Consider the following 16,459-nt stretch of genomic DNA (forward strand, 5'->3'; position numbering starts at 1 on the left):
GACTGCAATATTTGCATGCAAGTCGCAATTTGACTATTTCATCGGATGATATTCATTATCTCTTCTCTAGCTGAATATCAAATATAACCTTGAACATCAATTATATAAATGAATAGAAACAAATTACCTCATGTTTTTGGTCTATACTAAAATTTTAACCATATTTTTCAAAGTTTGCACTCACCTCATTGATCACTAATCTACCACTAACAAGGTGAAATCTCAAAAGATTGTAGAGGGAAAGACTGGGAAAGTGGTTTGCTTATCAGTGCACAACACATCCGAAGATGGGCTCAAGTTAAGGATTGTTAAAAGTGCACGAAAATAGGCTCAAGTTACGGATTGTTAAAGGTACATGAAGATAGGCTCAAGTTAAGGATTGTTAGGTGCATAAAATATCTTGCATTCACAAAGGATTCAGGAAAAGACCACACTACAATGAGTATAATGTAGCCAATGTACTATGACGCAAGCATGAAGGACTGATTTCACAGCTCAACTATTTTTGCAAGAATACCATCTAAGTCAATGTAATAGTTAAGTCATGCAAGTTGCAAGAAATGATGAATCACGACTCATTTTACACAAACTGAGATAAGGCCAAGTCCTTGGTGGACAAAGAAAAAAGAGTATGGGGAAAGTTATCTTTAGGGAAAAAAGAACAATGCTGTTATTACAAGTTCATCTAAGTCACTATACTCGAGCTAAATACAAGGTGATAACAAGGGTGGCATATTACAATTGAAACTGCAAAATCTTACATTGCCTGATTAACAGGAAATGACTACAAAATTTTTTGTACAGGCCAGACTGCAGTTGCATAGCGCGTTTACGCTTAATAAGCTGCATGTTCGTGCCAAAGAAAGGTCTCTCCGCATTATCTATTGCAATCATCGCTCAACTAACTTCTTCTGAGTCCGTCCTTGCTTTCCTTGCCCTACAGGACAGGTTGGATAAAATTATATGATATTAGCTGTAGCAAAATAATCAGATACAACGGACCAATTTTGTTGAACCGCGATGGAGCTGAGTATTTAACAAGGAGATTCAAATAAACCTAGAATTCAAACCCGCAACTTAAAAAAAATTATTTAGCCACCTTTGCTACTAGACTAGAAGCTTCCATTATGTCAAGGAAATTAAATAATTTATAAACAAAATTAATTGTTCTACCCTATTTGAACAGTATACTTTCCAATGAAGGCGATTCAGTTTGAACCCTTTTCAGACCATGTAGCTCCTCCCTCATTGTTGAAGAGTTTCCAAGTTACCCACTTCAATTCAAGAACGCCAAACTTGCATCTCCCCTCCAAGTAAGGCGCCAAAACCAGCACTTGGCTACCCTACTGAAAACCTATATCCTTGCACAATGATCTATCAATGTCACTTCTACTACCTATTCCAATTTTGTCACTGGATTCCTTCTATAAAACAAAGGAAAAGCAACATATCTGAAGACATATAAACCAAGCATGGAATGTGCTGAATCAGAAATATTTCCCTTTTCACTGGGTTAACATCGAAATCTTATTACCTAGCATCCTTGAAATTACATCATCTAACAATATATCCCATCTCTATCAGCTCCTATAAACATACAGAATGATGATCAATTTTAGTCATAAAAGGCAAACTAGTATATTTACTTGATTTATAAAACAAAAGAAAAATGGCAAATTAGCATTTTTGTTTTTGTTTTTGTTTTTTTGATAAAGTAAATGTTTCATTAAAGGCATCAAGAAGATGCAAATTAGTTACAAAAGTAGGAGCAAAAATAGTTGGGAGCTAACAAAGTTCAAGAAACTATCTAGGGAATCTAGAGAGGACATATTGACCCAACTATACAGACACATGAGACATTCAACTTTGAGAGAATGTAGAGGCGTTGATAGACCATCAAAACATCTTCTATTACATTCCTTCCATATACTCCAAAGAATTGCTGCAGGTATCATTTTCCAAGCTGTTTGATGGTGCTGTCAACTTTCCAGCAGCACCAACTCTCAAGAGATGCTTTGATACTATGTGGCATGACCCAATTGAGTCCAAAAAGAGAGTAAAACATGTTCCACAGACTTGCTGTAACAGTACAATGCAAAAAAAGTTGTCTGTTGCTTTCTGACATAGGTAGCATCCATTCACAATGTAGCGTTTCCTTCTATAAAGGTTGTCTTGAGTTGTTGCTTTCTAACATAGGTAGCATCCCATTCACAATGTAGCGTTTCCTTCTATAGAGGTTGTCTTGAGTTAGGCAAGCTTCATATAGCACAGTCCAACTAAAACAAATGATTTTGGGTGGTAGCTTGATTTTCCAAATTAGTTTCCATGGCCAGTGGTCGGTGACTTGATTAAGTGCTCCCGACTTCCTGTAGGCTGCACTCACCGAGTAGTTCCCTGCTCTTGTAGTGCCCCACTTGAGCTGATCAGTTGGTTGAGCACTGAAAGAGAAACTCTGTAGAGTCGGTAGTAGTTTGACCAAGTCATTAAGCTCCCAATCATGCATATTTCTTCTAAACATAATGCTCCAGATTGTTCCATCTCTATTTTGCGAGACTGTTGAATTTGGATCCCTGGCTAAATGGAAAAGACCTGGATAATCATCCATCAGAATCGTGTTGCAGAGGCATTTGTCTTTCCAAAATCTTATACGGAGTCCATTCCCCACTATGAAGTGTTTATGCTGAGAAAACTCCTCCCACAGCTTGCATATGTTTTCCAGCCTCCAACCCCATAAGGTGCTCTTGAAAAATTGGTGCACCAATGACTCCGTATCCCATGTTTTGCATTGACCACCTCCTTCCATAAGGCATGTTCCTCTTATATGTATCTTCATAGCCATTTCATGAGTAAACACTTGTTACACAGAGCCAAATCCTTGATCCCTAAGCCCTTGTAGTTTGGGAGGAAGGAGGACTTTGGGCCATTCCACTAGATGATACTTGTGCTCCTCACTATTTCCTTCCCACAAAAAATCTCTCTTGATCTTGTCAAGTTGTTTCAACACTTTGATAGGAATAGGAAAAAGTGACATGGTATGTGGGAGTACTATCAAGTACACTGTTGATCAATGTAAGTCTACCCCCATCGATAGATACTGCATCTTCCAAGAGGCAAGTTTTCTCTCAAATTTCTCAATAACTCCTCCCCATATAGCTGTCGACTTATACTTGGCACCTAATGGCAGCCCAAAATAGGTGGTTGGGAATTCATTGATACTACAACCCAAGATACCGGCTAATTTTTCCAAATTCAGCACCTCATTAACAGGATAGATCACTCTCTTTAGCATGTTGATATGAAAACCTGAGAGGGCTTCAAAGATCAAAAGGGTTAGATTCAGCTAAAGAACTTGATTCCTGTCCACCTCACAAAATATCAGAGTATCACCTGCATATTATGCAAATGAGAAATGTTTGTAGTGATCCTGTTCCCCACATCAAAACCATTCAGCCACTGGAGTTGCTTACCTTTATCTAATATTCTGCTTTAACCCTTCATTGCAAGTATAAAGAGAAAAGGAGAAAGTGGATCTCTTTGTCCCAAACCTCTTTGTGGGGAGAAAAACCCAACTGGACTTCTGTTGATGAGGATTGAGTATTTAACGATAGAGATGTTGAAGTTAATCTATTTGATCCATCTTTCACCAAACCCCATTTGCCTAAGGATGGAAACAAGATAGGACCAATTCAATTGATCAAAGGCTTTCTCTATATCCAACTTGCATAGTATGCCTGCCAAGAACCTCATTTGCTATTAATGAGGCATCAGTGATTTGCCTATCTTTAACAAAAGCATTCTGATGATTAGAGACTAGCTTTCCCATAACTGTTTTTAGCCTTTCTGCCAGAACCTTAGCTATGACCTTGTAGACACTCAATTAAACTAATTGGTCTGTAGTCTTTGAGTTCTATTGCTCTTTTATTCTTCGGAATAAGGGCTATGAAGGAAGCGTTGCATGACCTGACCATCCAACAATGTTGATGGTAATGGTTCATAGTGGCAAGATAAGTTGCTCGGACTCTCCAAAAATGTTGCCGCACCCGTGTCGGATCCTCCGAAAATACACTACTTTTGAAAGATCCAACCCGCACTCCACAACATTTTGGAAGAGTCCGAGCAACTTATGCAACAAGTATGTCAACTTTGATGAAGTCCTATGATTTCTAACAAAATGCCATTGTGTACACATCTGGCCCTGGTGCCTTGTCGCCTTGTCTGGAGCACAAGATTGCCAATACTTCATCTTCTTGAAAAATTGCTTCCAGATTCATTGTTTCCTCAGCTGAGATCGAAGCTCAAAGTTGGCTGATGGCCTCCATTGTTCTTGTTCAGTATACAACCTTCATAAAAATCAAGAGTTTCTTGTTTTATCCTCTGCTTATCCTCAATGATCTCAGTACCCACTTTGAGTTGGTCTATGCAATTTGCCCTTCTGCGAGAATTTGCAATTTTTTGAAAAAACTATGTTCCTATCCCCCTCCTTAAGCCATAAGCATCTTAATTTCTGTCGCCAAGAGATTTCCTCAGCCTTGGCTAGTTGTTGAAGCTCAATTCTCAGGTTCATCATCTGAATAGTTTTCAGCACTGTTAGTTGTTAGTTGTCTACTCTCTGCCACTTGCTCAAATGTTGACAACTCATCTAGGGCTTTGGTTTTCCTGCTCTCTACCTTGCCAAATTCCTCCCTATTCCAGGTTGTTATATCCCTCTTCAACCTTTTCAATTTTCGTAGTAGTACAAAGTCAGCCCTGCCTTTTATATTGTAGCTCTGCCACCAGTCTTTCAACTTCTCAAGAAACCCTTCTGATTGAAGCCACATGTTTTCAAACTTGAAGTATGAAGGGCTAACATCTCAGTCTCCACTCTCAAGAAGAATAGGCTTGTAATCCGATATCACTTTTGGAAGGGCTGATTGTTTTATAGCTCTAAATGAGTCATTCCACTCGGTGGAAATGAGAAATCTATTAATTCTCGATGCTTGCACAATGTTATCACCCCCTGACCATGTAAAATGAGCCCCCTGTAGTGGCAAATCAATCATTTTAAGGTCTTGAATGATGTTTGAGAAGGATCTCATGGCACTAGTCCTTCTCAAGCAGTTCAATTTCTCGCTTTCAAATCTGCACACATTGAAATCACCCCCTAATACCCAATGTCCATCCCATAACCCCCGAACTCCAGCAATTTCGTGCCACATCTCTTCCCTTTCCGGATTGGTGTGAGGTCCATAAATACCAGTAAAACACCATCTAAACTCCTCTTGAATACTCTCTAGCATACATAATATGAAATAAGAGCCCTGGAGGGTGTCTATGTTGATCCACTGCCTCTTATCCCAAATTATTATGATACCACCCCTAGTACCACATGCTTTTAAAGTTGCCCAGTCAGCCCACCTGTTACCCCATACTTGTTGTATCCATGCAGTAGACCAATTCTTTACTTTTGTTTCTTGCAAGCACAAAACATCCACTTTCCATTTCCAAATGAAAGATTTGATTGTGCTCCTCTGACTACTCTCATTCCCCCCCCCCCCCCCCACGTTCCAGCTTAGTATTTTTAGCTTCATCCAGAATAGGAGTTGTATTGCCTACCCCTGGTTCCGTTCTTCTGTCGCCTATTTTTTTCGTAATTGATTCCACATGTCAATTTTTTTATCTCCCCTTCTCCTTTGGCCTTCTTCCCATTTTCAGTGCTTGGGGTTTTGTTGTTGGATTTGGAATTGTCTTCTTTGCTCCATCCTTAGAATTATATCCAAAATTTCATGTTCGAACCCAGTTGTGTTGACTCCAAAAGCTTTACATGCCTTGACCATCTTAATTCTAGTCCATTTTGAAGTCTCAATTAGATTGGGCTTTTGAATTAATTGAACTTCAGACCCATCTTCATACCGTGTTAAAGGGAGAGCTTCGCTGATAGAGAGAGGAAAATTTCAACTTTGATAGATTTGTGTGAGTCAAATTCAGAGTTAGATTGCGAAGTAGTCTGAGTTTCCCTTCTTGAGAGTCTGCTTCTGATTCTGTAATTATTGGAGCACTGACCATAGAACTTTGTGGTTTATCTTCTTCTAAAACCATCGATGGTATAGAGAGGGCATTAAATCTATTGTAATATGGGTTCGGCTTGTGGCCCACTACTTTCCAAATGGTCTTTTCTTTTAAAAGTTTCGACTCCTTTTGGGCTTTTCTAATTGGGACCTTTTTTGTAGAAGGTTTTGTCTAAAATTTGGTCCAATTGTTCATTATTTCCCCTAGGAGCAGCCGCCCTATTTTTATCTAGTGGACAATTTGGCAGTCCAATTTTCAAATTAAAGTGGTTGCCCTGACATCCCATGTGCCTCTGAGACGTGTCTACAGAAGACTTTGAAAAATTCGAGGTTTTTGCTACGTCAGACGGCTGCTGCTCACGTTGTGTAACATCTTTACGGTCGATGGGCTTTCTGATTGATCTTATGGTAGCATGGTTGTCTTCGTAAATCGAAATTTCAAAGACCCAATCTCCTCTGATGATGTCTATCTTAGCTGGCAGTTCATTCATGGAGTTTCGGATGCAAATACGAGACCAATAGAAGTGTGTCTGATGCTTTGTGTCTTCATCAGTGTCTATGAATCCACCACATTTATCACCAATGAATTTAAATGTTTCTGGAGACCATGCATGAAGAGGGATGCCCAGTGCTTTGACCCACTTATGTTCTGGAATTGGGTCTCTTGTCCTGGTCCCTAACACAGGAGACCACCATTCCAATGTAAGCTTCCTACCATTCCAGAACCATTCACCGGCTTTGAGCCTTTCCGCCTCTTGCCTGGATGGGAGATCAAATAGGAATAGGTTGTGATTAATGGGCGTGACTTTTAGGCCAGCAGTGACTTGCCATCTAGAGACAAACCATTTTTGTATTATTTCCGGCTTGGGGCTATGGTGGAAAGGGTCATTGAACCGCCCAATAAGACACTTTGAAAGGAAGTGTTCGTTGCCGAGTTCCTTTGGGTCTGAACCTCCTGCCCCCTCACTGGTGTTAGACCTTGCATCTATTGGCCATTTTGGGATCTTTGCAGCATCTGTATATGACCTAGACTGATCTATGAATACATTAAATCTTGAATTGATCCCCTTCCCCAGAAAACCTTGTATCTTTGTTGCTATATTACTCCATCCCTCGTTGTAGCTTCCTTCTGGAATAATGACTGCTGATTTCTTGTCGCCAAGGATAGCTTCTATTCTTGCGAATCTACCAAAGGCGTATGTCTGGACCTTTCTTCCCCATCTGTTAAAATTTTGGAACACCCTAAAGGCGTATGTCTGGACCTTTCTTCCCCATCTTCTGCATTTGTTACTGTTCCAAGTGAAGCCTGATGATGAGCTTCACAAACCCAACGTAAATTACAATCGTCAATTTTGACGCTGCTGTTGAACCGCCTGCTGCTTTCTGTAAGGACAAACCATCTAACTGGCCCTCTGTTAGCGCTAAATAACTCAAAAAGACTTATCCCCCGAATAAAAAGAGAGTTTCAGGTCCATGATTGTTAAGAAGAGAAGACATTACCGGAAAAAGCAAATTAGCATCTTTCCACCACCTCTGCCAAGGACGCAAAAGTTCTACCTTCTCTGATATTCATTATGCAATAACACAAACAGAAAGAACTAACAAAATGCCTCTTAAATGATGCGTAAATAAGAAATTGTTCTTCAAAAGAAGAACGGGAAAAAGTTCTTGAGACAATTATATCATGCACATGCAAAAGCAAAAGTTGATACTGTACATGTTAGCAAAATAGAGTCAAAACTAGCTCGATGGTCAAAGGTCCAGAAAAAGTTTATTAGACTCAAATATGAAATCCTTATCCAGATCAATCTTTCATACTATAGAAAACTGTAAATGCAGGACTGCCACGCTTTTCTAATGGGCAATAATCAAAAAGTGAAAGAAAGACACTCATGTACCAAGCAAGTTGACTCCCAAGCCACGAGGATGATTGGGTGACAAATTTTGTCTCGTGTCATCATAACTTACAAAAGCATGAAATCTATGAAGCAACAACCAGCTTAGTCCAAAGAAACGAAAATAAATACAATTTTAATTTAAAAAAATTCTTGTTTTAATGAAATTATGAAGCACTAAGAATTTGACTTACATCACAGCAGTATAGTTATACCTTAGACCTTGCTTATTAAACCACAGGGCACAAGCAGGAGTATGATACAGACTCCAACATGCAAAAAACACTTCATTTCTACATAGGAAATGGCAGAAGAAATTGTTTGAGACTTACTGAAGCCTTTTGACCTGTCACTTTCCTAGCAGAAGGTGCTCGAGCAACTGATGAAGCAGCAGCAGCAGCAGCAGCAGCTACACGTATTCTGAAGGACAGATTGTACCAGAATGAAAGTAAACAACTTAGAATCATACAGCAATGCCACTAGAAATAATTATAATAGCGAGCACTCAAAAACAGACAATAGAAGTAAAGTCTGGTTATTAAGACCTTTTATGAACATCTACATATACATCAGTCTCATCCACGATTTCCTCCTGCATCATGATAAATCCAGTCAAAAGTAGAATGTGGCTTCAGTTATTGAAAATGATAAAAGCTGGAGAAAAAGGCATTCAGTAAAAGTAAGATAAATCTAATTAGATGATGAATGTTCATGAATTTGAATTAATTTTGGAGGTTAGGCAACAGGATGTTCAAAGACGCACTTGGAAACTTGCAACAAGTTGCAAGCACTAAGATAAAACCCATACGAAACTTTGGAGATTAGGCAACAGGATGTTCAAAAGCCCCACTTGGAAACTTGCAATGAGTTGCAAGCACCAAGATAAAAAACCCATATGAACTGATCCATAAGGTAACCTTGGGAAAGACAGTGAAGAAACAGATCACCTGCAGGAGTTCCTCAAAAACATCTTCCAGAGTAATGATACCAATGACTTCCCCCTCTTCAATATTTTCTGGTAAATATGTTGAATTATCTGTCGTTACACCATTTTGATGCAACGAGGGGAATTTAATGTCATGATTCTTCATCGAGACCTTATCAACGGTTATAACAAGAGTGTCTGATTTTTCATCATGCGTGCAGAGTAATGGTGTAGTTAAATGCGAGTCCCCATTCCAAAATTTGTTTTCACCACCTGCTTGATCAGAAGGAAGGTTGCAGCCTTTCTTGCTTACTTTCTCTACAGCTGCCATGTGACTGCTTCCCTTTTGAAATTCATTGAGAATATCATACAAAGGCATATCCGCTGGTACCCTGAAACACCATGTATGAGAATCTATATTTCTCAGAGTACTCCACGACTCCATGTCAACATCAACAGATAACATACCTAGGCATTCTCCTGATGGAAACAGAACTAACGGGAGTCTCTGTTTCTGCTCGTACTGTAAGAAGACTCTTTACCTGTCCCATGTAGAAACAAAAGGGAAGCTGATTCTTCATTCAATCATTGACAGGAACATAGACAATAAAATATTTTGAGATCAAATTTCACACAAACCAGTAGAAGTCCAATAATATTCTTTGGATCCCCAGAATAAACAGGTACACGGCTATGACCTCGTGCTAGGATTTTCCCAATCGCTTCCCTGAAAGCTTCAAATTTGTAACTCTAAGAAAGTGATCACAGTTTCTTAAGCTGGACTCTATGAAAGTTATATTCCTCTCTGAAACTTCAGTTACATCTTTGGAGTTCAGGAAACAGCAAAAAACTTCAGTGGCTCACTCTCTAGAAGATCAAAACCCGCTTAGATTTTCTTAACACTCTCTGCATTTTAAACCAATAAAACGAATAGCCCAAAAAAGTGCAGAATTTAGCAACAAAGGAAGTAGAACAGAATTCTTCTATTCCTTCTCAATATACCATAAAAGAAATTTACAAAGGATGAGAGGCATGGGCGTATCACTAATTGAGCTCGTCTGAACAAGACTCATTTCATATAAAAAATTCATTCTCAGTTTCTCAGTCAATTTGATTAGTTTCTAATTGCCTTCTTTTTATTGTTCCATGAGAATAGAAGCCAGATCACTCTGGCTGGCCCTTGTTGGAAAAACATTAAAGCTTAAAAATCAACTGGGACGTGCTCCTTGTACCACTCAAACTACAGAGAGGGTATTCATGCCAATTTAAAAAAGAAAAGAACAAAGAAAATGGTCCAGTCTATCATAATCTCACCAGTCCAACTTTGAATTAACATCCAGGGAAAAGGTTGATTCGATAGGTGTCATCGCCTCTGCTGCAGTCTGCACAAATCTGAGAAAACTTAGACCACTGTTCTCATATGTAGTGAAAACATGCCTGACTGAAGTTATTAAAAGATAGAAAAAAACGTTAGTTTTGGTTGGTAACATCATAATGGGAGCCTATGTGAACTTGCTGGCTATTTATTTATTACTTCCTCTGTCTCATTTTATTTAATGTCTTAGTTTGACCAAGCACGGGAGAATAATAAAGAAAATGAGGAAGACTTTTGAATCTTGTGGTTTTAAATTAAAGATGCATATAATGTACCAAAATCGTATTGGTGCAGGGTGGATGAAATGGAAGCTCGCTTCAGGTGTGCTAAGAAGGTGCCTACTAAACTTAAAGGTAAGTTCTACCGAGTAACAATCCAACCGGCTATGTTGTATGGAGCGGAGTGTTGGCCAATTAAGAACTCCCACATCCAAAAGTTGAAGGTGGCGAAGATAAAGATGTTGCGATGGATGTGTGGACTGACCAGGAAAGACAAGGTTAGAAATGAGATTATTCAAGAGAAAATGGGAGTGGCTTCGGTGGAGGACAAGATGCGGGAAGTGAAGTGCGATGGTTCGGGCGTGTGATGAGGAGGTGCACGAATGCTCCAGTATGGAGGTGTGAGAGGCTGGCTATGAATGGTTTTAGGCGGGGTAGAGGTAGGCCGAAGAAGTATTGGAGGGAGGTGATTAGGCTTGATACGGAACAGTTACAGCTTACGGAGGACATGACCCTTGATAGAAAGGTGTGGAGGACTCGGATTAGGGTAGCAGGTTAGTGGGTGGGAATTCAGCCGTTATAGTAGGGAAGAGTGCTTTGTTTGTATCTGCGCCTGGAGTTTCTTGTTCATGGCGTTTTGGTGATGTCTATGATTTTGGATAGATAATTTATAGTTGTACCTTGTGGGTGTCTTATTTCCTTTAGTATCTAGATGTGTTTTATCACATCTTGTTGTGTGTGCTTTTATGTTTTTTGTTTGTTATACTGTTATATGTCCTAAGCTGGGGGTCTAGGCGGAAACAACCTCTCTACTTCATCTGAGATAGTGGTATGGACTGCGTACACTTTACTTTACCCCACGAGACCCTACTTTGTGGGAATACACTGGGTATGTTGTTGTTGTCATTGTATAATGTACCAACACGCCCTTTAATCTTGCAATCTTAAACAAGCCATGTGGAATGTTGGAATTAAGAAGTTACTAAACATAGAAGGCGGCATTCTTTTTTAAATAGATCAAGAAGGAAAGTAAGATGAATGAAATGAAACAGAGGGAGTAGCATTTTGAAGTAAAACAACTCTAAAAAAGCGGTGAAGATCATCTGTTGTCCTAAGCCTTCTTTTGCCAAACCATATTCTTTATCAAAAGCTACCCAGACCAAAAGAAAAAGGAAAGAAGGAAAACAGGGAACAAAACTGACAAGCAAACAGGAGAATGATGTTGCAAACCTTTTCTGTCAAATCCAGTGCACCACTAATAATAGTAGTTTCATCATGTGTGAGCTCACCACCTTTACCAGCCTAAACTTAGAAAGATGTAGCGTTATTATAACAATATTAAGTCACTTATTATGGTAGCATACTAGAGAAAACTGCCATTTAATAGTGGTAGCTTATACAAGCTTTGGTCATAATTAACAGCTAAATCAACTTCAGTCTTCTGCAAATGAACACCAATTCAAAGGGTTTACCTCTATACCGTGGATAGAAACAAGGGCTTTCAACTGAGCTCGCCTGAATAAAGCATCATGATGTCCCAATACAGTGTCAAGAACCTAAGCCATGTCAATTTGAACATTTAAATGTCATGGCTTCACAAAGAAGTCTTAAAATTGTAAGCAACAATATTGACTGCATGGCTCCTTGAATTAGACACCCTATATCAAGTGTAGTAGAAAACCCTGATCGGTATTCTAGCCACAGTAATATAAAATTTCAAGTCTGCCCTGTACAGATTAGTCAGCCCTGTATGCTACTGCCTATGAGGAAGGAGATTCACATCCAATTTGGTTTTCTTTTTTTTTTTGGATAGAGATCCACATGCAATACTAATAAAAACACATTTGAAAAGGATAGAAATATCATTTGTTCTGTCATTCAGATCCAACAAGTTCTTGATACCCAAAACAAATATTGCATTTCCTTTACAGTACTTTCAACTTTGAACGCTGTGACCATAGATGGTCCCATCCGAAAACTGTCCAAAATAAAGTGCAGCAAGATAAAATAGGAATATAGGGATAGACGACACATCAAGTGCTAGTAGAGAAACAAAATTACCTTTCCAATTGGGTAAGAAATGGGATAGCAAATGATCATAAGCACGCGAACAAGCCAGACTAAGTTTGCACCTACAGCAAGCCCGTATCGGGAGCATATAGCTTGTGGAATAATCTGAATTAGCAAAGCAAAAGCAATGAAATTCTCGCAGTTCCAGTTCAAGAATACATGTCTAACAGTTATACAGCGAATGGAACTCTATTACCTCACCAAAAGCTAAAACAAAAGTCACAGAGAGAATGACAGCAACAGCAGGATGGAAAATTTTGTCCAAGTATATTGGAAGCGCCTGCAAAGTCCATGGTCATAACAGAAATTGTATCACTTATAAATGTTATTGATCGAAAGTGCATCACTACACATTGAATAAACATGTTATATATTTGTTAGTTCTGCATTATATGTGATCGATATTGGTGATATCTACAAGTTGGGAATAGGTTTTAGTCTTGATGGGTTGATTTTGAATCTATTGCTTTTCCAGGAGTACTTTTACCTTATTTATATATATATATATGCCAACATAAATATAGAGAATCTTTAAAAGTGTTATTACTATCCGTCCATTTCAATTTGTTTGTTTGGTTTTGACTTGACATAGAGTTTAAGAAAGTAAAAAAAAACTTTTGAATCTTGTGGTAAAAAACTACAAATACATAGAATGTAACAAAATGTTATTTAATCTTGTGGTTACAAAAATGTCACGTGGAAGTTAACACAAAAAGTAGTCAAAAAGGGAAAGACACTTTTGCTGAAACGTGCTAAAAAGGAAAGTAAGACAAACAAATTGAAACAGATAGAGTACTATTATATTATTTATATATAAACTTACTTTTTACTTTTTGTTTTATTGGTATATGATGATGACAAGAGCTGACCTTAAATGAAGAAACATGGTGAATGAGGATTCACATACCCAATCACAATTTGTTTGGAACCGAGACACAATTGTTATTGTACTTTGTTGTAGTACTTCCCGTGGAAACATTTACAGCAATAAACAGTGAACTTGATAAAGAAAGTTGATGAAGTTACACCTAACTTTTTAAAAAGAAATATGAGAAACCCATGCATGTCCCTTGCTATGATTAAGACTTTACACCTTCTACATCTGAGAAGTCAACAACTCACCTCCATAGCAGCCGCATTACACAAAAGTAAAGTGACAAGAAGCTGATGCTGCTTTTGAACAACAGGCAAAATAGTAGCTGATTAAAAAAAACACAAAATAAGCAAAGGGAAACAACATCAATTTCTTGATCAATACAACAACAACAACAACGTAAGCACTGTAGTCCCACAAAGTGGGGTCGGGAGAGAGCAGAGCATACACAATTTATTGATCAATAACCCTATACACTAAAAATTTCAAGTTTTTAGTTTTACTAATTTACTCTTCATAAATACCTTGAAAAGACAGTAATTCTTCATTAGTTTCTTGGTAAGGCAAAACTATCCTTATCTAAAGACCGGTAAACTTTTAAGAACATCATTAACATTTTTTTGATTATCTAAAACACCACTTATTCAAAAAGTCAGAAAGCAATGTTTTCAAGATTTTAGTTTTACTAATTTACCCTTCATAACTAATTCTTCATTAGTTTCTTGATTACTTAAAACTCTCATTATTTAAGAGAGGTAAAATTAAAAAAACATCGTTAACGTACTGTTGATTATCTAAAACACGACTTATTAATGTAAAGATTTCAAGAATTGAGAAAAAATGAAGAGAACCTGCTTGTTTCTTCTCGGTAGAAGTACCACTCCTTTGAAGAATTTCAAGTTCAACAAGTCCCATAGACATTAACCCCAAGGTAAGGCCAGACATAATTCCAGCGAAAAGAACAAGAAAACAAGAAACACCCGCATAAACAAACCACCATGGGTTTCCAAATTCAATGTCTTGATCATCTACACCAAAGGGTCTCTTTGTTTTGTGACTACCAGCAGCAGCTAGGGCTATTGCTACAACATTCATTACCAAACCCATTCAATGGAAATTCTTGAAATAACTTGAAAGAAAAATGTGTATCGGTGGACTTTGTAGTGTGGAAATGACAGCAAAATTGTTTATACATATACAAAAAAGAGTAACCGAGAGCTGGTGACAAACGGCAAGAAAGAGACAAATAAATACGCTCTTTATATAATACTAGATACTTTAGGCATGTTATTTGCGTTATCTCAATTTAGATAATACAAATAATATTTAGAATATTAATTAAATTTTTATTAATATAAATTTTTAAATAATTTAATTTATTAATTATTATAATTTATAGTACCTTTTATATAATTATTAAATAATTTATATTATTTGCTTTATTTTAATTTTAGAATTTAGAGAGTCAATCAAATTTTTACTAATATATTTTTTTTAATTATTTTAAGTTGTTAATCGTTATGATTTATAGTACCTTTTAATTTAATTTCAAATAATTTATGTTATTTTATTGTAACTTATGTAACACTACTAGAATTTCAAAAGTAAATCATATTTTTTACTATATATTTTTTAAATATTATAAGATGTTGATAGTTATAGCTTTTAATTATTATTTTTTACATAATTTTTAAATATATAATATTTTACCAAAATACAATAAATAAATTAAAATAAACAAAGTACTAAATTTTCAAAACATGTTAAATTCGAAAACATCATTTGCATCAACAAATTGCTAAATTAAAACACTAAAACATACAAACTATAAAATGCCAAAACTACCCCTTAATTTATGTAACACAAATAAAATTTAGATAATCAATTATATTTTTAATATGTTTTTAGATATTTTAAATTGTTAGCTATTGTAATTTATACTCCCTCCGTTCGATTTTATGTGTCATCATTTTCTTTTTTATCCGTCCCAAAAAGAATATTACTTTTTCTTATTTGGTAACTATTTAAAGATACAATTACATTTTTACCCTTATTGATTTCACTTATAAGAGCCCACTTCATTAAAAATAATAATTGTACATTGTTTTAATGAAGGATAATTTGATAAAAATATCAAATCTTTACTTATTTCTTAAATTCCGTGCCCGGTCAATGGCGACACATAAAATGGAACGGAGGGAGTAATATTTTTATTTAATTTTCAAATAATATATGTTACTCTCTTTATCCAAATTTTTGTGGCATTGATAGTCAATTATATTCTTAAAATAATTTAAGTTTTAAATTATTATGATTTATAATACTTTCTTCTATTCCAATTTAAGTGGCACTGAAATAATATCGAGAGTCAATCAAATTTTATGATTGAAGCAGCAAAGAGATATGTTCTAAATGACTTATAATACCTAATTAGAAGTGATATCGCAAAATTACTATAAAAAAAATTATGAAAAAAATTTAAATAAGTCTCATATAAGATATCATGTTAATTTAAGAAATCAAGAATTAATTTATCATTTTATGTCAATTTTATTTTTTATCAAATATTATTGATGTTTTAATACCTAAATAACTTATAATAATTAATTAGGGGTGATATAGTAAAATTACAGTTGAAACAGCTGGAAGAGATATGCCATAAAATGTCTATTTTCCCTTTTTCATTATTAAATATTATTAATTTTCTTATATGTAAATAACTTACAATAATTAATTAGGGTAATATAGTAACAATAATGGAGCAAACATACTTGTGAAAAATATTTAAATGAGTCTCATATAAGATATCCTAGAATTTAAAACATCAAGAATTAATTTATCATTTATGTCTATTTTATTATTTATTAAATATTATTAATTTTGTAATACCTAAATGACTTATAATAATTAATTAGATGTGACATAATAAAACTATGATTGAAGCAGCTAAAACATATATGTCATAAATGTTTATTTTACCCCCTTTTTATTAAATATTATTAATTTTCTCATATGTGAATGACTTAAAATAATTAATTAGAGATAATATAGTAAAATC

General features: G+C 36.1%; 1 protein-coding gene across 3 annotated transcripts; it reads right to left on the reverse strand.

Annotated features, from left to right (window-relative positions):
• Positions 1-632: 632 nt before the first annotated feature.
• LOC107842506 (DUF21 domain-containing protein At4g14240) lies at positions 633-14,637 on the reverse strand. Of its 3 annotated transcripts, none has more exons than XM_016686393.2 (13): positions 14,253-14,637; positions 13,650-13,726; positions 12,724-12,807; positions 12,519-12,632; positions 11,930-12,013; positions 11,688-11,759; positions 10,179-10,246; positions 9,504-9,591; positions 9,333-9,406; positions 8,887-9,256; positions 8,485-8,531; positions 8,272-8,359; positions 633-937 (listed from the first exon to the last, which is right to left on the reverse strand). In XM_016686393.2, the coding sequence occupies exons 1-13, from the start codon at positions 14,506-14,508 to the stop codon at positions 902-904; spliced, it is 1,458 nt and encodes a 485-aa protein (XP_016541879.1). In that variant the 5' UTR covers positions 14,509-14,637; the 3' UTR covers positions 633-901. The 3 variants fall into 3 exon arrangements, with proteins under 3 accessions (XP_016541879.1, XP_047253002.1, XP_047253000.1); XM_047397044.1 differs by lacking the exon at positions 633-937 and adding an exon at positions 1,534-1,587 and having other exon boundaries at positions 14,253-14,619; XM_047397046.1 differs by lacking the exons at positions 13,650-13,726; positions 14,253-14,637 and adding an exon at positions 13,435-13,588.
• Positions 14,638-16,459: the final 1,822 nt, after the last annotated feature.

The sequence above is a fragment of the Capsicum annuum genome, chromosome 9 (assembly GCF_002878395.1).
Source record: "Capsicum annuum cultivar UCD-10X-F1 chromosome 9, UCD10Xv1.1, whole genome shotgun sequence".
In the NCBI taxonomy this organism is placed as follows: Eukaryota; Viridiplantae; Streptophyta; class Magnoliopsida; order Solanales; family Solanaceae; genus Capsicum; species Capsicum annuum.